Source organism: Mesoplodon bidens (genome assembly GCF_964165515.1).
Source record: "Mesoplodon bidens genome assembly, chromosome: 6".
In the NCBI taxonomy this organism is placed as follows: Eukaryota; Metazoa; Chordata; class Mammalia; order Artiodactyla; family Ziphiidae; genus Mesoplodon; species Mesoplodon bidens.
In genome coordinates, this window is record NC_138162.1 from 104674221 (window position 1) to 104700780 (window position 26560).

The window sequence follows — 26560 nt, forward strand, 5'->3', positions numbered from 1 at the left end:
ATGTTTACAAGTGCCAAGAGTCCTCTTAACCATCCACAAGCTTACTTTTCTCCACCAATATCACCATTGCAGAGTTCAGGAGATTTCTCATCCGTTGGGAGATTAGATCCTAAAAAGAATGATCCATTTTCATTCTTCAATTATAGAAACAATACAAGCATTGTTTGTCTGAAAAATATAGTAAAAATACCTCTAATCCTACGTCACTATCACAATAACCACTTCACTCTTTTCCTATGCATATTTACATCTTTGTGAATGTAATGTTCATAGAATTTTGTTTTGTTTTTTCACATAACATTGCATCATAATTATTTCCCATGTCGTTGCATAGCCACAGTTTTAATGGCCCCATAATATTTCATGAATACAGGTATCATAATTTGCTCAGCCAATGTTCTCTAGTTGAACATTTTGGTTGTTTCCAATTATTTATTACTATGAATAATGCTTTGAAGAGCATCATGCATATTCAGACAGTTGTGTCACATTCCCTGAAGTGGGACGATGAGTTAATATGTACTGGTTAAAGGGTATCCATTTTTACATGAGTATCAACAGGTTTTGACCAACGTTTCTTCAAAATCATCTCTGGCAAAAGCAATTACTAAATTTTTCTCCAGCAATTACTAAATACAGAGCATGTTTCTACCTAGCCCATCCTTAGCACTGGTCTCGGGAGCAACTTTTGGCAGCTACCAAAATTGGGGAAATGGTGCCCTTGGTCATGAAGACTCTATTGACATAGCTCATATCACTGATCTCAAATCCCGGAGAACTGCCTGGGTTGTTATGACCCAAACCTTGGGACCAGGGTGAGGCCAAGGAGGGTGTGCAGCATCTTCAGGGTCTCCTGCCCCTTTTCATATCTCAAGGCACAGCTTTCCTGACCAGAGAAGCCTTCTTTGGATAAGGTGCAGTAAAAGTTGATCAGCTCCAGCCAAGTCTTAAGCCCAGAACATGCACATTTAGATGTGCAGATGCCATGCTTTCAGGGAGCCTTAGATAAACAGGCAGGTTACTCCCCTATTTTTTGATTCCTCCCCCTTCCCCCAGATGGGGAAAGACAATATTATTTATGTTAAAATAAAACAGTCTGGGTTACGCTTTATTTAAGAAGATAGCTTGGGATGAGTTTAAGAGCTAGAAGACCAGAGTCTTTAAAGATAGGCAGATGCAATACTGCACGATTTTACTCTCTTGGCCACTTTGCACCCTACTGTGAGACCAGGCTTCTAAAGCCCCTCCAGCCCCAGGAAAACGTGCTGAAGGCGCCTACTCAGAAGGGCTCCATCCTGGTGGCTACTTATTGCCCAGTCCAGGGCAGGGTGGATCTAGCCTTTTGGTAAGAATAAGGAGGCACAAGTTTTGCTCTATGTATTATGTGTTTTCAGTGAGACAGAAAAATTCAAGTGGCTGTTCTCCCCAACGAAGCAGCCTGGCACAGCATCTTGAGTTTTCACTTTGTTCCCTCCACAGGACGTGCTCTCGTGCTGCACAAAAGGAGGTGCACCCCTCATATCGTGCAGTGGGTCCTCAATTCTAGAACTCCACTCCACCCCCACGTGTGCCTCCACCCCTCCCCTCCTCCAGCCACCATAACTGCTCCATAAATGACGTTCGCAGCAACTTCCCCCCTCCAGGCCTGAGGAATGCCAAAGCTTGCTGAGCAATACTGTTTGCAAAATCCCGGGCTCTGGGGGCAGATTTTCCGCTGCTCCGAATCTCCCTCCAGCCTCAAGCATTGCCCAATCCCTACGGTCCGGCTGACCCTCCCCAGCGACTGCCCCCTGGTCTGCCCCAAACCAGGCAGCACCACCCCACCAGGAGGTAAGACAACTTCCCGGGACACCCCGACGTCTCCTTTCGCCCCCATCCGGTAGCTTGGAAATTTGCACTGGGCAGTGAGGTCACACTGGGAGGCGGGTCCCCACTGTCCCGCACACCAATGGCGCGGCCGCGGCGGGCCTCTCCTTTCCCACTGATTGGTGCCCCTCTGCTCCACCCCGGCCCGCCATGGCGTCAGGCGCCGCAGCACCCGGGAGGTGGTTCCCACTTTAAAGAAGTGAAGTTTTTCACCCCCTCCCCCTCCCCGCCCGCCTCCTGCAGCCTCCCGCGCCCAGCGGAGCCGGCGGATGGAGCTACGCTGCGGCGGCGTAGGGAGCCAGGCTGGAGGGCGCAGGATGGATGGGGACAGCCGAGATGGCGGCGGCGGCGGCGGCTGCAAGGACGCCGGGTCGGAGGACTATGAGAACCTGCCGACCAGCGTCTCCTTATCCATCCACATGACAGCCGGAGCGATGGCCGGGATCCTGGAGCATTCGATCATGTACCCGGTAGACTCAGTGAAGGTGAGGCGCGAGGGGACTTTAGGGACGGAGCGAGCGGAGAGGAGAGCGCGCGCGCGTGCGTTTGCATCCCGCGCAGAAGCAGCCTGGATGCAGCTCTCCGAAACCGCGCTCTCCTCGGGGCCGCGGCGCCCCGGGTCTCCTGGGTCTCACCGGGAGCTGGCGCGCGCAGCCGGGGCGCCGGGGAGCGCGCTGCGCAGCTCCTTCCGCTGTGCGCCTGGGCCCTGGGGGCACCCCCCGCGCCCACGAGGGTGCCCCAGCCGGTGCCCCGCTCCGCTGCTCCCGCCGAGTTCCCGGCCCGGGCTGCTGGCGGCGCTGCGGCCGGCGAGGAGGAGTGGCGAGCGCCGCTGGCCTCGGTGGTGGCGGCGGGGTTCCCGAGGGAGGCGGCCAGTGCAGCTTTGCACAGTCTTACCACTGTCTGGCCACGCGATTGGAGAGTTTGCGGTCCCGGGTCGTTGCGGCTCCAGCTGGCGCGCCCGGTGTCCGAGCCGCGGCGATTGGCGTCCGCCAGCCGGTGCCGGGTGGCCGAGGCTGCCCACACGTGCGCTGTCCCGGAGGGACCCGCCGCCGGGAGCGCTAACCACGCTCGCGCCGAGGAACGTGTCCCCGGTCCGGCCGGCCCGGCCACCCGCCCTCCGGCTGTCGAGCCGCTGAGAGGCAGTGAGACTTGCAATGACATTTGCCTTCTCATTTTGTTGTAGGGAGGCGGGCAGGCAGGGAGAGCGTGTGCTATACAGCCTTTCTTACGGTTTGTGTAATAGACGTTCAGTTGGCCCGGTACTTCCCGGGTAGTTTTAAATGCATTTCTGTAAGGAGGCAGCTTTAGCCAGGCGGATTTTACCTGAGTTGCCCTCGGTCAGCCTGTTCAGGATACCGAATGGCTAGGGGATAAAGTGCTGACGGGGAGTAATTCTAGTACTGACACATTGCACTTTTGTGGGCAGAACTCATCTAAAACATACAGCAACCCTGGGGATTAACAGATGAAGAAACCGTGGCACAGAGAGGTGAACAGATTAGCCTGCCTGGGCTCAGGAGCCACCTGTATCCTCCGACTGCAGCCCCAGTGTGCTTTGGGAGATTTGGGGACCTCTCCGGGTGGCAGTTATCCTGGAAGGCAGGCCCAGCAGAGTTCCCCAGCTAGCATCTGTATCTTGTTGCTGATGCTTGCCCCATGTGAGCGGCGTGAAGGCAGAATGTCTAATGCAGAGGGTTTTCCCTGCCCTGGGCAGCTCTCAGAGCTGGCAGTCAGTGGCTGGACAGACACGGGTCCAGAGAGAAGGCCATGGGCATTGGCAGTAAGGTGAGCCCAAGTCTTATATTGTGCTGCTGGGACTGAGCCATCACCCCTTCTCTCCCTCCGGCATCCCAGTGGGGAATTAAGGGAATGGTCCTTGCCTGCCAGGGTTACAGAGGCCACAGGGAGAGCTTGTCTCTTAGGTTTTCGAAGGTGCTCCAGGAAAGACCCTGGACAGATACCAGGTGGCATTTGTATAGGAAAGAATCCCTCACATGTAATAAAATTCCCCATGTTTGAAGTTGGTGTCTCAGGTGCCTTGGACAGAGTGTGGGAAAGTTAGGAGCAGGGAGATGTTACTTGAGCAGGCACCAGACCCACTGGGTCGTGGAGATGAATGTTCCATCAAGGACCTGTACCACTTCTGAGGCCCTTGGCCTCTGCTGTGAGTTTGGTTCAGGGCATCCTTTTAGCTTATCTTTAGGATTAGGAATAGTCAGTCATGCCTTTTGAGCTCCCTGTGACACTCTGAAGAGGCCTTAATCTCACGTGTTTGAATCTTGTGATCTGTGTTTAGTTTCCTCCCTGCCCCTGCCGCTGCCCCGTGGATGCTGGTCTGTTTTGATCCATTTGTCACTGTGTACTTAGTATTACTTTCCGTAGCAGTTTTCACCTGTGACCAGGTTAATGTGGTGTGTATGATCGAAGCAGCTGGTCTTACCGTCCTAGGCAAGTCATTCTGTGGGGCTTGACTGTAAAATGAAGGCTTGGGTTAACGAACCAGGAAGGTTTTCTAGGTTCTGCTATTCTAATCCTAGCTCTGAATAACGACCCTTAGGGGTTCTTCTGGTTTTGAGCATGCAGGTTTGGCTTTAAAGCCCCTCTTGTTTTTTGGCTACAACTTTCTTGGATTACTCTTTTCATTTTGCAGCAGGGATGAAAGGCACAGAGTTAAGTGGTATGAGCCCCGCTGTGTGACCCCAGTCAGGCGGCGGCAGAGTGCCAACGTGTGCCAAGACCAGCACGGTTGTCTGTGTCCAACATGAGATATGCTTCAGTCATGCAAATGCTCTACTTGGGGAGACCTTCACTGTGTTCTTCTTAAATATTTGGGAAGATGAAGACTGTGAGTAATTGAATCAGGAGCCCTGGGCTGGGGTTCAAGCCTGGCCCCTAACTTGTTTCATGCCTTAGGCACTGTTCTGTGCCTTAGTTTTGTCACTAGTAAAACGGAGGCTGTGGACCAGTTCAGTATTTCCCATTTTTAACCTGTCCCCCCTTCTACGGACACAGAACACTCATTGTCCTCTTTACGTTCTTGAAATTTCAAAAAGTTATTACACCTGAAGCCAAATCAATGTAAATTGTATCTTGAAAGGGAAAAAAAAAGTTTTCTTTGATTTTATAAGGCACACAGTTTTAACCTGGTCTTGTAAAGTTCAGTGAGAGTGTCGGGTGGGCCTGCTTTTTCCAGTTTTTCTCTCCTAGATAGTGTAAACCATGGTGCTCAGGGGTGGTCACTTTCATTTCTGAGCCCAGGGAGCTGTTAGGTTGGGTCATTAAGTGCAGATAGGTCAGCCTTGCTAATGCTTCCCGTCGTAACATTACATACGTTTTCACGTGAAGTCCCGTCCCCCGCACCATGCCACCTTAATGATCTGCATTTTTCAACCTGGGTGGTGACCCATCAGTGGGAGCAACATTTTTTTAAAATTAATTAATTAATTAATTTTTGGCTGCGTTGGGTCTTTGTTGCTGCGCGCGGGCTTTCTCTAGTTGCGGCGAGCAGGGTCTACTCTTTGTTGCGGTGCCTGGGCTTCCCATTGTGGTGGCTTCTCGTTGTGGAGCACAGGCTCTAGGCGTGCGGGCTTCAGTCGTTGCGGCACCTGGGCTTCAGTAGTTGTGGCGAGTGGGCTCAGTAGTTGAGGCTTGCGGGCTCTAGAGCGCAGGCTCAGTAGTTGTGGCGCACGGGCTTAGTTGCTCTGAGGCATGTGGGATCTTCGCGGACCAGGGCTCGAACCAGTGTCCCCTGCATTGGCAGGTGGATTCTTAACCACTGTGCCACCAAGGAAGTCCCGGGAGCAACATTTTTAAAAAGCCAGATTGGTGCGAGTACAAAATACAGGCACGTGTGGCATGCGGTAAGGAACAGTGTTGCTCCATGAAATTCTGCTTGGGTGTGTGTGTGTGTGTGTGTGTGTGTTCCCTGAGTGGCTGTGTAAAGTGCACTTCCGGCTGGGGATTATGGGCAAAAACGTCTGAAAAACACTGAACCTCATAATCACTAGTGCCTCTCGAGCTCCAGCAGTCAACAGCCTGTGATTATTAAGTGGGTATTTGGAAGACTTTCGGCAACTTTTCTCCTCTTTCCTGTGTCTTCCTCTGTCACTTGTCCCCGCACCGGTAGCATATGAGTACTCACTCATCCATAAAGGGCCAGGCTGCTGGGACCCCGTAGTGGTCCCAGGGGAGGGAGCGAGGGGGCTCCGTAGGGCTCTCACCAAAGGCTAGCCACGACTTGCTCCTTTCCAACTGGGGCTTTGCAGCCCCTCTACCATGAGCCTCTCCCTGGTGCTCCAGAGGGGCCAGTGGCGTGGTCGCCTAGGCTAGCACTTGGGGTGGCTGTGAGAACCCCTGGTCGGGAGCGCTCAGGGCTGTGGGGAGAATGCCAGGTGGGTGGAGGAGGAAATTCCAACCAGATTAGGCACACCGCTCGCGGACCATGCTGAGTCCTGCGGTGGCGAAAGCAGGGGCAGGCAGAAGGAAACAGGAAAGATTTGAAGCGAGGGAACTTCCGCTGACCCTTTCACAGCCCTTCTCTTGTTTTGCTTGTCAGGGAAACTCAGTCCTCAAGCTCTGCTGGGGGAAGCCCTCCTTCCCCGCCAGGGTGCAGCCCGATGGCAGGGCACTGACAGCCGGCCGAGTGGGTTAAGGCTCAGCCTTCTCTCGAGGAGCTGGTGGCCGCCGAGCCAGTTAGAAACCTCTCTTGGCCTTGGGGGTTTCTGTCGCTGGCCCTGCTGAGCTCGGAGCAGCAGCAGCAGCGAGCCAGGCAGGTGCCAGGAGGCTCTGTATTCCTCCACTTCTGACTTTGCTCATCCTTCCTGGTCCCAGCAGTGCAAGCTGACTGCTAGGGTCCTCTGGGGAGGTGGGGGGCAGGGCACGAAGGCAGCCACCAGTGTCCCTCCCACCCACTCCAGTGCTTTCGAAACCAAGTATCGTCCAGTAGATGCCATTCTGCTTCGAAAGGGCGTGAAATCCCAAATTGCTCTCGTTCTTGCAACAAAATTACAGTGATCTTTCCTGTCTCCTAGAGATCCCGCCCCTCCCTTCTTTTCTGCCCTCCTTCAGTGGGAGGCGCTTTTCTAAAAGGTGGATTTCCGAGTGGCGTGGAGCCCAGCGAGGAGTCCTCTTGAACTTCTGTCCGGTTGTCTGTTTCATGAACACCCAGGCCGCGTGCTGATGCCCAGGGCTGGGGTCTGCTGGAGGGAGTGGGAGCAGGGATCTCAGGCGGTCCCAGATCAGCACTTGGCCCCCATGTGGCCACTTTCCTGCAGGCTGCTGGCCCCCTCTGCCCAGAAGTGGGGGAGGGGGAGGCCTGGGCAAAGGGCTTGGAGGGGAGCCCCTAGGCTTATAGTTGGCAGCCAAGGCGGCCTCACCTCTTTAACAGCGGGAGGCACTTGGGGCTAATTGAGGGGATTCAGTTACATTGTTTAAACCATACAGGGGTGTGCACATGAAGTGTGGGTGGGGCGTGTCATATGGAAGGGAGGGTGTGGCTCTGTGGAGTAGGCCTTCCATAGTTTCCTGGTTTCCGTTGGGCACCTTTTAGCCATCTGTGGCCCTTTCATTGAAGAGGGCTTTTGTCCCACCGCTCTTTGGGGCGGTGACCCATCTCCAGACTTGAGTCCCACTTTCCTTCTTCTACAGGCTTGGGTTCTGGACCCCTTCTGGCTTTCCCTGACCCACTGGATGAACTGGCTTGCTTGTGTTCAAGGAAGCCTTTGGTAGTCCCTCTTGAACCCCAGAACTGGCTCTTTTCATATCTCCCCTGGTACCCAACCTTTCCTGCTCAGAGAGTTTTCTTTTTGTTTTTAATCTTCATTGAGTTCTGCTTCTCCCAAAGTCTGCCCTCCCCTCCCGGCCTCCGCCTGGAATGTTTGCTGCTGCCATTTTTCATAGGAGGCTTGCATCTGATCACTGTCTCTTTAACTGCAAACCTGCCCTCAAGCTCCTTCTGAGCTGCAGTTTCTCACCCTCAGAGAACTGTCTTGGGGCAATTCAGATCCCAGTCTTGGACTTACCGGTTGGGCGGGACACTTAGCTTTTCTGAGGTCTAGTTTTCTTATCTGTGAAATGCAGACACCAATTTTCTTCCTGCTTTTTCTCACCTGAACCAACTTTCCATTGCTTCCTTCTTCCCTTGTTTTCCCGTCGGAACCCATGGAAGTTCCTTGTAACAGGCTCCCTTACATCTTCACTGAGTTCTCCTTCCTCCTACCGGTGCTGATGGAAATCCAGCCCTTCTCCTGAGACCCCCACTTCCCTGAAGCCTCTCAAGAAAAGATGGTTCCCATCGCCTCAAACCACATGCCTTGGGGCTGCTGCCCTCTGGCTGTTAATCACCCACCTTATCAACTGCTCCTTCCCTTTTGAGGCTCCCACCATCCACTTCCACCAGTGTCCATCCCTCTTCTCTCTCTGTCCCCACTCACCTCCTACTCTACTGGGATGGCAGCATGGGTAGGGGCAGGGGCCCTTGAGCCAGACTGCATGGACTAGGTCCTGCTTCCCACTTGGGTGTGACCTGGGGCAAGTTTCTTCATTCACCTCTCTGCCCAGTTTCCCCACCTGTAAAAAAAAGGACAAGATGGTACTGATGTCCCAGGTGGCGGTGAGGGTTACGTCCTTACAGCGCTTATCAGAGCCTGCTGTGTGTGAGTGTCCTTTAGGTGGGAGCTCTCAGCTTCACCATGATCATCATCAACGACGTGATCCAGTCACTTTCCCTCTTTCTCTGGATGTTGGCGTCTGGCTCATAGACTGCTCCACTACCCTGAATCCCATCATCATCCTGCGACTGTCCCCTCTTGGCCACCACCCAACTAACACCCAAATCCCTCCATTCTTTTTTTTTTTTTTTTTGTGGTACGCGGGCCTCTCACTGTTGTGGCCTCTCCCGTTGCGGAGCACAGGCTCCGGACGCGCAGGCTCAGCGGCCATGGCTCACGGGCCCAGCTGCTCTGCGGCATGTGGGATCCTCCCGGACCGGGGCACAAACCCGTGTCCCCTGCATCGGCAGGCAGACTCTCAACCACTGCGCCACCAGGGAAGCCCCTCTCTATTCTTTATGTTGCTCAGGTCGAGGGCCGTGACCTCCACGGGGCCTTGTCCTGACCCAGAACCTTTCCGCCTCTGAAATCGTGCATTCAGACGTCTCATAGCCTGGCCGCAGCTTTCGCATGGTCACACTGTGCTAGGGCTCCTGTCTCTTCTCTCACCACATCCCTGGCTTCCTCAGCCCATCACTGCAGCCACTCCCGGGCCCGCAGTTTCTCTGCCTTTGGTTCTTCCAACGCTGGCCTGCCCACACCTAACCCCTAACAACCCACCACCCGCTGGGCAGCCAAGCCCTTTGGGAGAAACCCACACCGCTGCCCCGTGTGCCAGGCCTCTGGGGCCCCCAGCCTGTCCTTTCCCGTGTTCTGGTCAGTCTGCTTTTGTCCTCCTCAGCAGCTGCTTCAGACCACCTTGCTCCTCAGACCCCCACCCCTCCACTTCTCTCAGCCTCAGTGTGGCATCTTGCTCCCTGTTTATAGAGGAACCAGGCCCCCAGGCAGACTCTCCTGTGACTGCCCTTCCAACTAGCCTGCCGTCCCCCGCCCCTCCCTCCTCCTATCTTAAGGTAAGAGGGTCCTTCCTTCCTCTAAGGGGCATCAGCAGGGGAAGGGTGACGTGTAGGGACCACCCCATACACCTGGATTTGAATCCTGGCTCTTCACCTGGGCCACCTTACTTGACCTCTCTAAGCTCAGTTTCCTTGTCTGCCGAGTGTGGATGTGAATCCAAAGACCTACCTTATAGGGTTGTTGAAAGAATTAAGTGGGGTGACACATGTGAAGCTCTTGCTGCAGTGCCTGGCACCTAAGTTCTCAATAAAGGTCATGGGGGTAGTTATTTTGGTCAGCTGTCTCATGAGTAACCCGGTTCCAGTATCCTTAGCACACCCCCACCCCACCACTGGTACCTTCTTAGAAGCATTTCTACGTCCAGTCCGTACTTCTCCCATCTTAAATAACGAACCAACCCCAGGCAGCTCACCTTGAGCCCACGTGCCCTTAAAATAACAAATGTTCAAGAAGGATGGTTGACATTCAGTCTCTCCCTCCACCCCTTGTCACCCCCCAGGCCTCTCTGGGTTTTTGTACCCGTCACTCTGCTGGCACTAGGGTGCCAGCGATCTCCAGGCTAATAAGTTCAGCCATCGTTTTCCTGGCCCCTCTGATGACAGGCAGCCTGCTGGTCTTCCTCAGAATTCTGCCCTCTACCTTCTTTTCTTCCTTCGGGACATGTCTCCATTTCTGCCTGGGTCCTGATAACTCGCAGGTTGCATCTCTGTGTCTCTGGTCCAGACTCTCTAGGAGCTAGATAAACAGTTGCCTTGAAGACATGTCCGTTTGACTGCCTTGGTGTCCATCATGGACGTCCTGCCCTCCCCCTCTGGCCTGCCCCTTGGCCTAGGCCCCCTCCCCCAGAAAATTGGGGATGGCCTTCAGCTTTTCCCCCACCTCTGCCCCCCTTCCCCTTCTCCCCGTATGCTTCCAAGACCTGTCCACTCCTGCATCTGTAATACCTCTTAATTTGTTTTCTTCTCCCTCCTACTGCTTCTCCCTTGGTTCAGGGGACTCAGCAGCTGTCGCCTTTACATTGCACACTTCCCTGATCACGGAGTCACAGTTGAGCAAACCCTCCCCTCCACTCACCCACACTTCCCTATTGCCTGGCCCCGCTTTTTCTCCACAGCACGTGTGACCTTATAACACACAATCCTGTTAATTCGTACTTATTTATTTATTTATTTTTCTGGCCGCGCCACCCAGCTTGTGGAATCTTAGTTCCCTGACCAAGGATTGAACCTGTGCCCCCTGCAGTGGAAGTGCGGACTCTTAACCACTGGACTGCCAAGGAATTCCCTCATATTTATTACTTATATTGTTTACTATTTTCTTCATATCTGTAATGTTATTTACATTGTTTATGGTCTCCCTTCATTGGAATGTCAGCTCCCAGTGGGCAGGAATGTTTTACTCCTTTGTCCTTTGGTGTGTTCCTATTGCCAGAAGCAGTACCCGGCACACCTTAGGTGCTCAGTTAAGTATTGATATTTGTTGAATGAATTCCCACAAATCCGCCCTAGCTAGTCCTGCACACTCCCAGTTTTCTCTCCTTAAATAGGGAAGAGTAGCAATACCCATCCTGCCCACCTTTCAGATCTACTTATTGGAAGAAAGTGCAGCCAGGTTTGCAGTGAACACAGTTGAAAAAGCATAAAGCTCTCTGCAGGTGCCAGGCTGTGGTATTTATTATCAAACCAGGACCGTGTTAAAGGGGTAAGGTTAGCCGATTGGAATGGAAAGTCCAGCCTGTTCTCCATGGTGCTGCAGAGCCTGCAAGGGGCCTGAGGGGGTAGAGAGGCAGCCCATTGTCTCAGTTCACATCCATTGGTGTCTCCCCCCACCTGACACTCCCCTAGCTGTCCCCGTTGCCTTCAGAATAAAACCTGGGCTACCTCGCGTGGCAAGCAAAGACCTAGATCTTCTCCCCCTCTGACTTAGCCACCGGGGATACGTAAAGGTTTTCTGTGACTCTTGGTTGAATGAATCAGTTGTTTGAAAAAAGATGTGGGGGAAAAAGTGCTTTAAAACCTGCTATGAAACAAATGCTAGTTTTTGTTTTGCTTAGCGTTGTTTGGAATCTCTACTGTATCTTGGTCACAAAGAGACTTTCTCAGCCCTTTTGCCTGTCCCTTTCTTGCGGTAGAACCCATAAGCCTCAGTGAAACCCTGATGAGGCTATTAATTCATCTGGCCACCCACTTCATTCATTCCACACCTAACTGAGGGCCCCGCCTACCCCGGGCCACAAAAATAGGTCCTGGCCCCTATTTCCAGAGCCCGCTCCCTATAATTAGACCCTGAGCTTAGGTGATGGGACCGGCTGGCTCCCTTTGAGGAGATGAATGGCCCAACTTGATATTTGCTTTCAGATGGGCATGAGGGCTGGGGTGTGGAGTCTGGAGGGCCCAGGCTGCCATCTTGAACGTGTGGAGTCAGATTGGGAGTGTCACTGGGATGTCTTTGCCTGGCATTCTTGCATCGGCTCCTGTCCCCGTGGGAGACACTGGCCCTCAGTTGTACTGTTCCTCCGTGCCCACCCCACCCCCCATCCTCTTCCTCACCCCTGCGGTTGTTAGTCATTCTGGAAGCTGAAATTGGCTCACAGAAGGTACCTTTGAGAATCCTCTCACCGTACCCTCCCAGTAATCCCAGCCTGCCGGGAAGGGCCGTTGTCAGGTCACTAAGAGGTGTTTTGGTTTCACATTCGTGCTTTCTCTCTGAAGAGAAAACAAAACATGTTGAAATAGAGAGAAATCCCAGCAGCAGCTTGGTTGAAGCAAGAGTTGCATAACAGGTTTAGGAAATGTCTGGCCACTGTGGATCAGGTGAGAGGACGCTGCCGCTTCGTGTCATGGAGAGGACGTCCTCTGAGGCCAGCAGCCTCCAGATTCATCACACGCATCCTGCGAGAGACTCAGAAAGCCACGGTACCCTGAGGTCCAGTGGCAAAAGCCCCTGATGGACCTCTCACTGTACCGACAGCCTTTGTTCCCTGGAGATGCTGCCGTGGGCAGGGGCTGGGAAGGGGGGCATGTCTGTCAGACTGGTGCTGGTGTTGAAGCCCCTAGAAAGGGCACTGAACTAGGAGGGCGTGGGGCTGGCCCCATGAATTTAAGTCCCAGTCTTGCCATTCACCAGCTTTGAAACCTGGACGAGTCATTTCTCTGGGCCAGTGTCTCCTTGTCTCATAGACTATTATTAGTCACCTAGACTAACATCATCTGTTTACCTACTTGACAGGGCTGTTGAGAAGCTCAGGTGGGATCGTTTGCGGGCGGCTTTTGTGAACCTTGACAGGCCCAGCTAATGGCAGAGCATATCAGAGGCAATATGCTTAGTGATTAAGAGCTGTTCAAGTTAACAGCACGGGCTCTGGGGCTAGACTCCCTAGGCTGGTGCCTGGACAACTTACTGAAGACTCTCTGTGCCTTATTTTTCTCATCTGTGAAATGGGGATAAAATAGTACGCACCTCAGCGTGTTGCTATGAGAATTAATTATGATCCACCTAGAGTGTTAAGAAGAGCTTCAGGGACATGGAAAGCACTCCTTTAATATTAGCTCGTAACATCATTTCTGAAAGTGTTATTTCTTGAATGCCTGATTATGCTTGTATGTTGCTATTGTAATTGTATATTGCAGTATTTTTGTATTGTTTCAACCCTATATTCTGTCCCTTGATCCTCTTAGCTCTCCTTTTTTTTTTTTTGTGGTACGCGGGCCTCTCACTGTTGTGGTCTCTCCCGTTGTGGAGCACAGGCTCCAGACGCGCAGGCTCAGCGGCCATGGCTCACGGGCCCAGCCGCTCCGCGGCATGTGGGATCCTCCCGGACCGGGGCACGAACCCGTGTCCCCTGCATCGGCAGGCGGACTCTCAACCACTGCGCCACCAGGGAAGCCCTTAACTCTCTGTTGAAGATAGGAAAAGGCATGTGCAGTTTCTCATTTCATAGATGAGAAAACTGAGCTTTAGAACAATAACATGCCCTGAAACTTGGGCCTCTTTCTGCTGTACCAGAGTTGAGGAAAGGAATCAGGTAGGAGCAAGGAAGTGAGGTGCTGGGGTGCAGACTCAGATGTTAATGATGGCAGAGCCCTTGAGCTGGGTTCTGAGAGGAGATGATGGGGCCTCAGCTTCATTCTTGGGAGGGAGGAATTGGAGTTGAGGGAACACCAGCAGGAAATCAAAGTGTGGCATGGAACACAGGGCTCTAACATATAGGTAGGAGTTCCTGGGTCAACTACTCTAGTATGCAAGGCAAGCGGATGATGACAAATGGCTATTGCCGTAGGATATTTTTGGCTCTGCCTGGCTTCTCTCTCTGGAGCAAGTTGCAGCTCTCATTTCAGCAGTGTGTCAACGTTGGACTCAATATAGTAATTTGAATTTGGACTGGCCTGAGGATTCCTTGCCAGAACACAGCCGGAAAATGACCTGTTGGGAAGAGCATTACCTCATAGTTCCTCGGTCTGCTAGGGCTGCAGTTTTCCCATCTTAAATAGGGCAGAGTCACAATGCCTGTCGTGCGTCCGTTTCAGGTCTACTTAATACATCTAGTAAGAAAATACAGCCCGGTTTGCAGTGAACAAACCTTTATACCATTTAAAAAGTATAAAGCTCTCTGCAGGTGCCAGGTTGTGGTATTTATTATCAAACTGGGATCCTGTTAAAGGGGTAGGGTTAGCTCGTTGGAATGGAAAATACAGGCTCTGGTTCCAGCCACTGCAGGATTTGCTACAGCTGCATGGCCTTGGGCACTTCACCTCTCTCCTTACACACAGTGTCTCCCATCTGTTGAATAAAGACCAGGGTGGCCGGCTGCCGCCGCCTCTTTAGCTGGGTAATGACGAAGAGCCAATTCTACTCTGGGGCGTGCTCAGAAATACATTTAAAATTGATGATGTAGGACCAGTGACGAGCGGGGCTGCATACGGCTGGCTACTGTGATGAAGGCCAGTGATTAAGGCCGACTTCAGGGAGTGAGGGCCCCGTGCATCTCCGTGGGGTTATCACCTTAGAGGCTCCATTTCACTTTTCAGGTGAGTCTGCCTCTTTGAGTGGCAGGCGTGTGAGGCTGGGGACCAAGGGAGGTGGCTGATCATCCTGAAGTGTGTCTCTGTGTATCTGCTGATGCTCTTACCTACCTTGGTCCCTCCCATCTCTGTTTGCCTTGGTTGTTCATGGCCACTGACCGTGAGATATAAGAGGGGAAGGAGGTAGGACACAGAGGCCTTTGTCTCGGGGTCCCTGGTCCTCCTTTCTTCGCACTGCTGACATGGAGGGTTTTGCTTGCTCATTGCTTTGCCCTGGGCCTGGCAGCCAGTGTGGAAGGTGGAGGTGGAGAGTGGGCGCTGGCAGCCCGCAGGAAGCTTGCTGGCTGGCTTGCTGGGGGTGGGAACATGCAGGGCCCTGCCTCTGGCTTGCAGCGGGGTACTCTGGTCCCCTGGAATAGAGGTGGTCCCATGGGTGTCCTGGGGCTGTCTCCAGCCTGGATTAAAGGAGTGGGTGGTTGGCAGATGATCAGATCTAAGAAGTCAGAATGGAGAAACAGGGGGAAGCCTTTCTTTTTTAAAACTATTTATTTATTTATTCATTCATTCATGCTGCACCGGCTCTTCCTTGCGGCACACAGGATCTTCCTTGCGGCGTGCGGGATCTTTTAGTTGCAGCATGCGGACTCTTAGTTGTGGCATTCATGCAGGATCTAGTTCCCCGACCAGGGATCGAACCCAGGCCCCCTGCACTGGGAGTGCAGAGTCTTACCCACTGGGCTGCCGGGGAAGTCCCGGGAAGCCTTTCTAAAGGAAAGAGGATGCTGGTGTGTGTGTACATGAGTGTGCGGGTGGAAGGCCGAACCTGGGGTGTGTCACTGACTACAGAACCAAGCCTCCTTCCTTAGTCACCCTTTCCACGGCTTGTTTGCTAAATGTTGGCTTGCATTAGCATGATTCACAGAAACATCTCTACTGAGAAAGAGTTAAAAGGCATTTGTAAAAGGGTAGCTTCATCCTCTGGACTTCATTGAATAACTAAATTAATTCAGGCGTGGGAGCATGTGGGTGTGACCACATGTGCTGGGTGCTGGGAGCTGGGGGGCTCGACACCTCCGAGGTCACCCCACAGCAGTCCCCTGTCTGCCAGGAGGACAGAGCTATCAATAAATCATTTCCGGAGGGGGCAATGAGCCTCTTCTCATGGAAACCAAACCTCAGGAGCAGTCAGGAAAGGGCCCCTCGAAGGAATAATGTCTCAACATATCTGTATGTAGACTGAAGGAGAAGTAGATGTTAGAAAAAGGCTGTACGATTCCCTGTCCCCAGGCCATGATGGCCTGGCCATCAGCAGGACACCCTCCCCTGACATTCTGATTTTGGGCTTCTGCTCTGAGCCTTCTGATCACAGAATCAGCTGAGAAAGTTTTTGGGGTTTGGGGTCACACTGGGGCCTCCACGTGGGACCTGCCCCACATTCTGAAATTCTTCTTCTCTCCCCACCCTGTTCTGAAATTTTACTTCACCGTTTGGCCTCCGAGTGACTGCCTGGTGGCATCCAGGAAGCCCAGCCTCGTCCCTGGATGAGAACTTTCACTGCAGAGCTGAGGACCAGAGGAGGGTGAAAACACAGAAGAAGGGAGGAAAGCTGTCATGTCGAAGGCATTTCTGCTCATAATTGGTTCGTAATTGATTGGTGACATGACTGGCATATGCCAGCTGGAGCAGCAGCCAGACAAGTGGCTAAAAATTAAAAGTCACATGACTTGAGGTTTACGGTCTGCCCGAGTAACCTTTTCGGCCCAGGTCACAGTTTGTAGGGTGACCTGAGAGGCATGACAAACAGTGTAGGTGACCACTTGGCTTTCTGAAGGACAGAGGTTGACCTGGCACCCCATACAGGGCCCTGTTCTTGACACTCAGATTCCTATCTCATTCCTTGTCGCTTTTTAAAGGCAGCTGAATAGCTGGACATTTTTTCGTGCCCTCTCTTTCCTTTGAGCCCTTCTGTCTCCGGTGGATCCTCCTATAAATGCAGAGGGTTCAGTTCCTGGGGCTTATCCATCAACCTCCAGTGGTTCTGATAAAGGCTGGAAGCTGGGCTCTTGAGGATTTTCCTCCTGGTGCCCATACTAGTCCAGGTTTAGACAGAAGCTCCTGGATCTCACAGCTTCTAAAATCTGAGTCCTGTTTCTCCAAAACGCTGGTCCAGTGACATGGGCAAGAGCCAACCGACCCCAAGGCCAGCCCTCCCTTTCTGTGTCTGCGGATTCCCCTGGCACAGGAGGTCTTTGTTACTAAACCTTCTGGGTGTTTTGAAGGAGGACGTGTGTGGGCCTTTTTCAGTGTCGATAGACAATGCTGAGCTGTTCTCCAGGAGAAACAGTCGGGATAGAAGCAAAGGATTGATCTGGGGGACGTTACGCCATAGAAAATGCCCTGTTGGGATAGGAGTTGTCAGTGAAAGGGTTAAAAATCTAAAATATGAAAAAGAGACTAGAGAGTTCCTTTTTAGTGTAATTGTGTTTAAAAATTGTTTTTCCTTAAATCTTGGCTTCTCAGACAATCATTGAATTAATGAACGTGTATTTATGCCAGGAAGCGTGAAGCGTTAAATTTATTTCAAAAATGACTAAAGATTTATAGTTAGTCCTTAGAGCACTGAGAATATCACCATCATTAAGTCAGACAGAGAAAGACATATATCATATGATGTCACTTACATGTGGAATCTAAAAAAATGACACAAATGAACTTATTTACAAAACAGAAACAGACTCATAGACGTAGAAAACAGATTTACAGTTACCAAAGGGGAAAGGGGGTGGGGGAGGGATAAATTAGGAGTCTGGGATTAACAGCTGCACACTGCTGTATATAAAACAGATAAACAACAAGGACCTACTATATAGCATAGGGAACTATATTCAATATCTTGTAATAACCTATAATGGAAAAGAATCTGAAAAAGATTTGTGTGTGTGTGTATCTATCTATCTGAATCACTTTGCCGTACACCTGAAACTAACACAAAGTTGTAAATCAACTATAGTTCAATTTTTAAAAATACATAAAGCAAGGGCTTCCCTGGTGGCGCAGTGGTTGAGAGTCCGCCTGCCAATGCAGGGCACACGGGTTCGTGCCCCGGTCCGGGAAGATCCCACATGCCGCGGAGCGGCTGGGCCTGTGAGCCATGGCCGCTGAGCCTGCGCGTCTGGAGCCTGTGCTCCGCAACGGGAGAGGCCGCAACAGTGAGAGGCCCGCGTACCGCAAAAAAACAAAACAAAACAAAAACATAAAGCAAGATGACTTAAATCAGCTTTAGAAATGACTTTTCATTGTAAAAACAATAGAAGAACAATGAGGAATACATGGACAAGTTGAAGTGACTCCTAGTTCCTTCTTTGCCTCCAAAAAAAAGTCTTTCAAGTTTCAGAAGGAGGTAGAGAAGGAGCTAACACTGCAGTTTGTCACAATGGGGTCTGTGTGGGTACAGTTTTAGGTGGTTCTGTTTATCCTTGGAATTAGCACTGTTCCCTCCACAGGCTCCTGAGACTGGGCCAGCCAGTGATGCTTCCCCTGACCTGGGGTAAGAATTCTCATTTTAACCTTCCCGTGAATGTCTCTTCCAAGGTTCTTTTGAATTTTCTGATAATCTAATCACAAGACAGTTTCTGAAATTCTCTTTCAGACCCTAGAAAATGAAAGTTAACTACAAAGCTGGGCTTTTACTAGAAGTTGCTTTTAAGTTGGAAACAGATTTCTGATCCTCTCTGAGTTTAAGGGACAGGAAGAAGCTTTGTCAACCCAGAACTTGAACGTGGAGGGCAGGGGATGACATAAGGAGAAACAAGGCAAAACGGATTCTTTCTCTGGATACACACACAGAACATTTAATTTGCATTTTAGGGTGAGTTACAATTAGCTCCTGATGACCAAAAGCCCACCAACTGAGTGACCCTGGGAAAACACTTCACTTAATCTGAGCCTCAGTTTCTTCATCTGTGGAATGGCAAGATGGAACTAAAACTATATGGTTTCTTAGGAAGCTTCCAGTTCTAAAATTTCCACTCCTTATTTGCATGGGCTGTATAACTCTGGGCACTGTCTTTTGACTTGGAATGTAACATATAGGCTTGCAAGCACTTCTACTTGAAGAAGGAAGCTAGGAAGACCACCCCTGCCCACGGCCCCCAGCTCTGGAATTCTCCCAGGGCTAGAATGCCCAAGGAGGAAAAGAGCTAGATGCCCAACTACCATTTGGGGCCCCTGTTTCCCAGAGTACCTGCCGAGAAATGATCATTTACATAAATTACTTGAAACCTCCAACTACAGCACTGAAAGACTGCAAACGATTCATTCACACAATTCCAGAAATGCTGAATGGCCACAGCCCCACCCTAGAATCAAGGAGAGCCGTGTAGCAGATGCTTCTGGAAGGCTCTGTTTATAGCTCTCTGAGTCCTTCCTGCTGAGGACCTTTCATGAGCTCACTACCAGGAAGCTGAGTCATCGAGGGGTCAGCCGGCATGGCCACGGTCACCCAGCATTGCCACATTGAGAGGCTTGCTGCAGCCATTCCCCGCACGGTGATGGGAACCCCATCACTCCCCGTGGCTTGTGCTGAGGTCAGGACCAAAGAGACTGAAACATCCCATGGAGGGTCAAAGGACTGTCCTCTTTTCAGGGCTCCACATGGGCTCTGTGCTGTGCTCCTGGTACCCAGCTGGCTGCAATGACAACACCTTTCTCGGGCCCTCTGTTCACATCCCACCTGCCACTACCCGTGCCCCCAGGTGGCCCCCTTCTCCCATGCTTCACCTGCGTGGCTCCCCCCAGGCTTCCGGTCCCTGCTTCAAAGTCACTTCCAGAACCCCGCCCCAAGTCTAAACTAGGATCCCTGCCTTTACTGTCTCAGCATCTTCCCCTTCTCCCTTGCTTCAGGACATTTAGAGTTTGACATTTTTTATTTGTAGGACTTAAAAAAAAAAAGTTTATATATTTATTTATTTATTTGGCTGCACCAGGTCTTTAGTTGCAGCACGTGGGATCTTCGTGGGATCTTCACTGAGGCGTGCGGGATCTTTTTTTTTTTTTAGTTGCAACATGCAGGATCTTTAGTTGTGACATGTGGGCTCTTAGTTGCGGCATGCGGGATCTAGTTCCCTGATCAGGGATCGAACCCGGGCCCCCTGCATTGGAAGTGTGGAATTTTCACCGCTGGACCACCAGGGAAGTCCCTATTTGTATGAGTTTTGGTTTGCTCTTCCCTTCGCCTACTAGACTGTAACCTCCTTGAAGGCAAGGACTCGCTGCCTGCCCCAGCATCCCCAGCACCCCTAGCAGCGCCCTGTTTATGTCGTAGGGAGAATTTGTTGGTAGAATGACCCTGTTTTACCAACGTGAGACTCCTGCGGTCTGGCCACTCACTTTCATGCCCGGCACCCATCTCCTTCTCTCCCCCTGGAAACCCTTCTCATCAGTTGACTTTGGTTTAAATCATACACTTGAGCTCTGTTTCCAGGATGAGGGTTTTCATCGGCATGAAATCTCACCCAGGATTGAAGGTTCCTGCCATTCTCTTAGGCATCCAGGGAAACTTACAAATAGCTCCCCCAAAACTTAGGAAATAATTTGTACATGCAAAAAGTTGTATTATACATGCAGGTGGATTTTGGAGGCTGAGAGGCGAGTCTTCAGGATGTTACCTTTGGTGTCTTTCCCCTGAGACCCTTAGAACATCAAGCCTGGTGTTTCTGGTATTTTGTCATCTTTCTCTGTTATTGTCTGGTATATGAAGAAAGCAGGAGAACATCCCCTCCAGCTGTGACCTGGCCCCGCCTACACGTAAATCACCCAGACAGCAGCATTTGTGGGAAATCTGGCTCCGGGAACATCTGGGAAATTTACCCAGGGCCCGTGCTTAGCCCTCTAGTGTTCCCTGAACTCTGGAGCCTGGCTCTCCTAGGGCTTATATCCTGGGCTCTTATCCTGTGTGTTAGACCGCAGAAAATGTGAGATGCATCCCACTGTGGGACATAGATCCTCAGTAAGCAGATAGCTGTTTGGGGAGGAGAGTACATCTGGGGCTTAATGTGCCTGTTTTGTGTACGTCTCTGGATGAAATGCAGCGCACCTCTGAGTCCTTGACTATCGTTATGGAGTGTCAAAGCACAGTGCTGGGGCGCTGAGATCACAACAGATGAGGCTGCTCCTTCCTTTGTGTTTCTGTCAGACTTTAATGGGAGACAGGCATGCAGACGCATCACCTGATATAATTATAAGTAGGGGAATGAGCAAGAGAAGGCTGGTGACAGGGCAGCTTTGAAAAGGCTTTTTTTCCTATGGATAACAGGCTAATAGTGGGGCTTGCTTTAGAAGGTGTGGCTTCTCTGGCGGGCGTGGAAGCCAGTTTTGCAGAAGCTGGCAGGACCGCGCTTGACTTGGGAACCGTGCATGGGACTTGCGCGGTGCCTGGCTCCCTGAGCTTGTCCAGGGTGGATCCAGGAGGGCCGTCACCCACGGCTCCCTGGCTCTGATGACAAGGTAGGGCCTTGGAAACACCGGCATCGTCACCCAGTCTCTCACATACAAACGTTCGGCTGGTTTTTGACAGCTACCTCCACGCCTGAGCAGGTGGGGTACTGCTTCCTGGTATGATATCTTCTGGGCTGACACAGGCCAAGGGTGTATTACACAGGGACACACTGCATCACTGGGGCCGGGGGCCAGCATGTGGAAAAGGGTGAGCATCGCAGCTCTGCATCTTAAGCCTTTCTGCCTTACGTCAAAGCTTTGCCTTCCGTCCAAGAGCCCCTGGGCTGAACTTCCAGGTACTTCCTTCCAAGGCAGGCCCTGGAGCCAGGGATGTTGCTGTGTCCAGGTGATTATGCTGTGCCTTTGAGCCTCTGGTCGCCTTCGCCAAAAACAGACAAGAAAAAAAAAATTGCTCTCCCAGCTATGCAAAAAAACCTCAGGGAACCATTGGATTGTGACAGGATTTCAGACTGTGATTTCAGAAATGCATATGGAGTGAGCTGTTGATTAGATTGAGGATTGTTTAAGAATTGTGGTTAAAATACACATAACATAAAACTTGCCATCTTACCCTTTTTTCAGTGTACAGTTCAGTAGTGTGGTATATCGGCATTATTGTATGATACAACCGTCACCACCATCCATCTCCAGAACTTCTCTCATCTTTGCAAACTGAAACCCTATCCCCATTAAACAGCATTTCCCCATTGTCCCCAGTCCCCTAGCAACCACCATTCTACTTTCGGTCACTTTGCATTTGACTATTTCAGATACCTCCTGTAAGTGGAATCATACAGTATTTGTCTTTTTGTGATCGGCTTCTTTCACTTAGCTTAGTGTCTTCAAGGTTCGTCCGTGTTGTAGCATGTGTCAGAATTTCCTTCCTTGTTGAGGCTGAGTTATATTCCGTTGCATGGATAATAGCACCTTTTGTTTATTCATTCATCCATGGATGGACACTTGGGTTGCTTCCACCCCTTGGCTATTGTGGCGAATGCGGCTGTGAACATGGGTACAAATATCTCTTGGGACTCTACTTTCCGTTCTTTTGGATGTATACCCAGCAGTGGGATTGCTGGATTGTGTAATAATTCTATTTTTAATTTTTTTTTGGAACTTCCATACTGTTTTCCATAAGGGGCTGCACCATTTTACACGCACACCAGCAACACACAAGGGTTCTAATCTCTGCTGGAATTCTTTTTTATTTTTTTAATACAGGTGTTTTTAAGCTGCGGGTAGTCCTAAGGTTTAGCAATGTAGATTTACCTCCCCCCCAAAATAAAACATTCCCCTCCCACACGTTTTGTTTTTTAAAAGACTCTTTACTGGTTTTATAGATTTAGAAAGTTAGAGGCCAAAAAGGACCTCCTTAGAGATGATCTATTAACTCCATTTATTCATTGGACAAATATTTGCAATTGTAGTAGATGGGTGAACAAAACGCAGGAAATCTTCCACCTCTCGGTTTACCTGCTGCTGGAAATTCATGTTGATGCCCAGCTAGGCGAACCGATTGCTAGGAGTTCCTCAGGGATTTGGTAGCCAAGCTGGATGGGAGTTGAGGTCTTCTGACGCTTGGAACAGGGCTGTCTCTGTTCTGTCATGCTCACATTTAGGTGCACATCTTGGGGGGATCCCCCAGATCCCCCGTTTGGGAAAGTGAGACACACTTAGATTTATCCCCAGAATCCGAGGGACCTGAGAGCCGGCCCACACCCACAGGCGGCAGAGGGAGCAGACCCCATGCAGGGCGCCCTGTGCCCGGGCCTGTAGCTCAGTTTGGCCCCACCTGGCTGTTTCCCTGCAGTTCTGAGGGTGGTGGGTCCCTGAGAGCTGGGCAGGGCCTTCACTACCACTGTGGTGACTGCACGGGAATGGGTGCCAATCAGCCGTTTCAGGGAACCTTGGCACTTAAGGGCTCTGCCTGGCGCTAGCCCTGGACTTAAGCACCAGGTAAAGGTCTCCAGAACTGCCCTGAGCACTTAGTGAACTTTCTGCAGCGCTTTCCTCTGGACCCTTTGCACCAGTGTAAATTGGCACTAGATTTCCCCCCCACCTCTCTAGCTCCCCTGATTGTTACATAATCAGGATTAATGTAAGCAGCCGGCTCCATTCATTTAGAAATAGGAAGCAGAGAAAGGTGACTGTGCAAGTGGGGTGGGTGGGAGGGATGGAGATCCTTAGGGGTTGTTTTGTGCAGAGCCCTCACCTTCCTAGGCCTCAGTTTCTCTTCTGTTAAGAGGGTCAGCGAACTAAAGGGCTGCTGGGCAGTCCTGACAATCACTCAGGTCGTCTAGTCCAAATATGCAGTGATTGCAAGGGCCTTGCTTTCAACCAGGGTGGATCCTGGGGGCATCCTCCTCAAGGCATCTTATGAAGGAATTAGAATAAAAATGACATGACATCTTCCTAGGAGTTTGCTATTTATCTCCCCCTCACCTCCATAGAAAGGATTAATAGAAGCACCAGCAGCTGGATGCCAGACCCAAGGCAAAGGGCTTTTCATTCATTATTTCCTTTAATCGTCACAGAGTCTAGGAGGTGGCTGCTATGATGAGCCCCATTTCCAGGTAAGGCTGGGAGAGATTAAGTAATTCGCGGAGGGTGCAAAGGAGCAAAGGTGCGAGAGAGGAAGCAGCAGAGCTGGGATTTACGTCAGGTGAGGCCCCAGAGCCTGTTCAGCTGACTGTGGTGGGTCTGGACTCCACTGGAAACTGGAGGGCTGCCTCCGGTTTGTCCGGCCTCTTTCTGGTCAGAGGGGATTGGAGTAGGGGTTCCATTGCTGTCCCTTTATTATGAGATTGTAGGAATCGTGGCCTGGAGTCCCCAGTGCCCTGTGGCTGGTAGCTTCCTTCCAGGACCCTGAGCTCTGTTGTGTGGTTTATGGGCCTGTCCTATTCCGTAGTCTAATGATTCCGTTCTCTAATGATTCCGTTCAAACCTGTAATGAGATCCTTTGTGCCCAACAGCCATTTATGAGCAAGCAGGGAAAAACACCCTCACCTTCTCGGCAGGATTAAGCTAGTTTTGGTGGTAGTTCTTAATGATATTTCAAAGCCATTTGTATTAACACAGGTGGTAGTTCAGGGATCATACTTGCTGGAGCCCTTCCAAAAAATGGCAGTGATGCCAACATATACCGAGCACCTCCTCTACGGTGCTAGGTGGTCGATGTGCTCGTGTTTTCTCACTTATTCATTGCAGGAAGCATGTGAGGTAGGGGTTTTCACTGATGAGGGAACTGAAGGACAGAGAACTTTAGTCACTTAATGTGTACAGCTCAAAAACAGTGACGTGGTTGAGGACGGGGCCGTCTTTGTGTCCCCACGTCCTAATAACGGCGTCTGGCATGTTGTAGGAGCTCAGTATGTGACGGTTGAGTGAATGGATGAACTTCAAACCCCAGGAACTGTCTGAGCCTTGGGTGGGTGGGTGATTGAACGAGGTTTCTTTGAGATTCCATGATTCGGATTTTTAGCAAAGTACCGCTGAAGGATGGTCAAGTGGGTGGGGTCCGGGAGTCGGAGCGCTGTCCAGTCTCAGTGCAGTGGTGACTAACTCTGGGAACTTGGGCAAGTCCTACAACCGTTTCCTCATCAGCCAAGCAGAGTTGGGGGAGGGCTGGATGGGTGGAAAACTCTGAAATCAAACAGAAGCCCAGAGGGAGGAGCCACTCCACCCCACGCAAAACAAAACCGATGTTGCTGGAGCTTGGGGGGCTGAGGTAGGTAGCAGGGCTGTCTGGACTCTGCTTCTCCTGCATGCAGGAGATGCACTGGTGCTCTGGGGTGGGGGGACCTCGTGTGTTCCCTGGGCGCTTCCATGTGGACCCTTGTATTAAGCTTGTTCTTCAGTGCGGTTCTGTGATGCTTCAGCGAGTTTCCCCAGATGCCAGGAAAACAGAACACTTTGGAGAGTGAGGTGTTTCTCCAGTTTTGCCTCTGACGCCTTTTCCTTACTTGTAGGTGGGGTGTTTTTAAGCCAGTGACATAGACAAAGCTGCTGAGTCAGGGGAGGCCCCGGGGAGGCCAGGTGAGTGAAATTCTTCCTTGAAAGCAGCCTGACCATTGGAGTATTCAGTCTCAGCCTTTGCATACTGATGGAGTGCCGGGGGTGTTCATTGGTCAGGATGCTCTTCCTGCCCACAGCCTGGGTGGGCAAGTGGTTCAAGCTCTTTTCCAGGACAGAGATGGGTTGGTATTGAACCGGGTTCAATTACCCAGCTCTGTTTGAGCCCAGTGTCCAGGCTGACAGCCAGAGTTGGGAAACAGTGATGCTGTGTGACCTCCAGGGGACTGGTCTCTATGACTGCCTCTAAGTACCACCTGGACATAGACACCCCCGCCCCCCTCCCCAGGACCTGCATGGACTTAAGCAGCAAGGCTTTAGGTGACTTTGACGCATCAGGGCTTCTCCCTCTTTAAAAGGTCCGGCACGTGAGGTGGTGTACGGGTGACTTAGCACAGTCATAGAAGCAGGGCACATCAGAGACCAGGGAGAAGCTGGAGGTCATAGGTCACCCTTCCAGTCTACCTTTCCATGAGAGGTCCTGTAGCCTGGTGCAGGCTAAGGGCGCAGTCCTGGAGTCAGACTGTGTGGCTTCCGGTCCTGTCTGTACTCTGTGACCTTGGGGCAAGTCGCTTATCCCTCTGTGCCTCAGTTTCCATGTTTGTAAAATGGGGATAGTTAGCTGCTATCTAACTTTATTATAATTATTTTATTTATTATATATAATACATTATTATAATAAATATTTTATTATATTTATTTATTTATTATATTTATTTTGTGAGTATTGGCATTGGGGCTCAGAGAAGTAAGGCAGTTTGCCTAAGGCCACATAGTCCTGCATGCCAGATGTGGGGCTTGAACATAGGAGTCCAGCCCTGGCTCGTCTTCCTGGAGCCAAGCAAGGTGGGTCAGAGTGACCAGTGGTCCAGGCTTCCCCTCCACCCAGTGCTCTCCCCGCCCTCTCTGTCTCCCAGTGAGGTCTCCCATCCCACCCATGAAATTCCAGCCCTGTTACCTGGAATCTTGGGAATTTGCCCACCTGTAGAGCAGAGATCATTTAATCCTTTGGGTGGGCCACCAACTAGGTACTCTGAGTGTGTCCTAGGTACCTGGGGCCTGAGCCAGGTATGGATTCTTTCATCCCTCCCTCCAGCTATAGAATTTTCTAGAGAAGGGGAGGAATGAGCAGGTTTGGCTCCTATGATGAAGGAATGTGGGAATGGCATCCTTGGAGCCACAGGCGAGGAGGCTGTGAGCTGCTGCCTGTGGGTGGGAAGGCAGACTCCGTGGCTATGCTGTTACAGTGACCTTGCAGCTTGGGAGCCAGCCGCCGGCCCGTAATGGGACCCCGTGGGGAGGGCTTCTGTTGCACGGGCCTGGTCCCTCCTCCCAGAGGCAGGAGATCCCAGCCTTCTTGCTTACCGTGCTGCTCTTTGTAGCTGCTTTGTCAAGTGCGGGGCGTAACCATGGAGAACACTTGACTGTAAAGTAAATTCTAAACACCTTAGCAACCTATTCAGACAGAGCCTCCTGGAGTTC

The 26560-nt window shown here is 51.2% G+C and overlaps 1 protein-coding gene across 2 annotated transcripts in view; it reads left to right on the plus strand.

The window, feature by feature from the left end:
• The first annotated feature begins 2021 nt into the window (after nt 1-2021).
• The window catches only part of SLC25A37 (solute carrier family 25 member 37), a 43046-nt gene continuing 18507 nt past the window's right edge, over nt 2022-26560 (plus strand). The window contains exons 1-2 of one of the 2 annotated variants that reach the window (XM_081238473.1): nt 2267-2351; nt 24976-25042. Coding sequence is in view for 1 of the 2 variants with exons in the window: in XM_081238472.1 (XP_081094598.1) it covers nt 2136-2351 (216 nt within the window). In the remaining variant the exon portion in view is untranslated. Of the gene's footprint in view, nt 2352-24975; nt 25043-26560 lie in introns of both variants that reach the window. The other variant, XM_081238472.1, reaches the window with a different exon arrangement.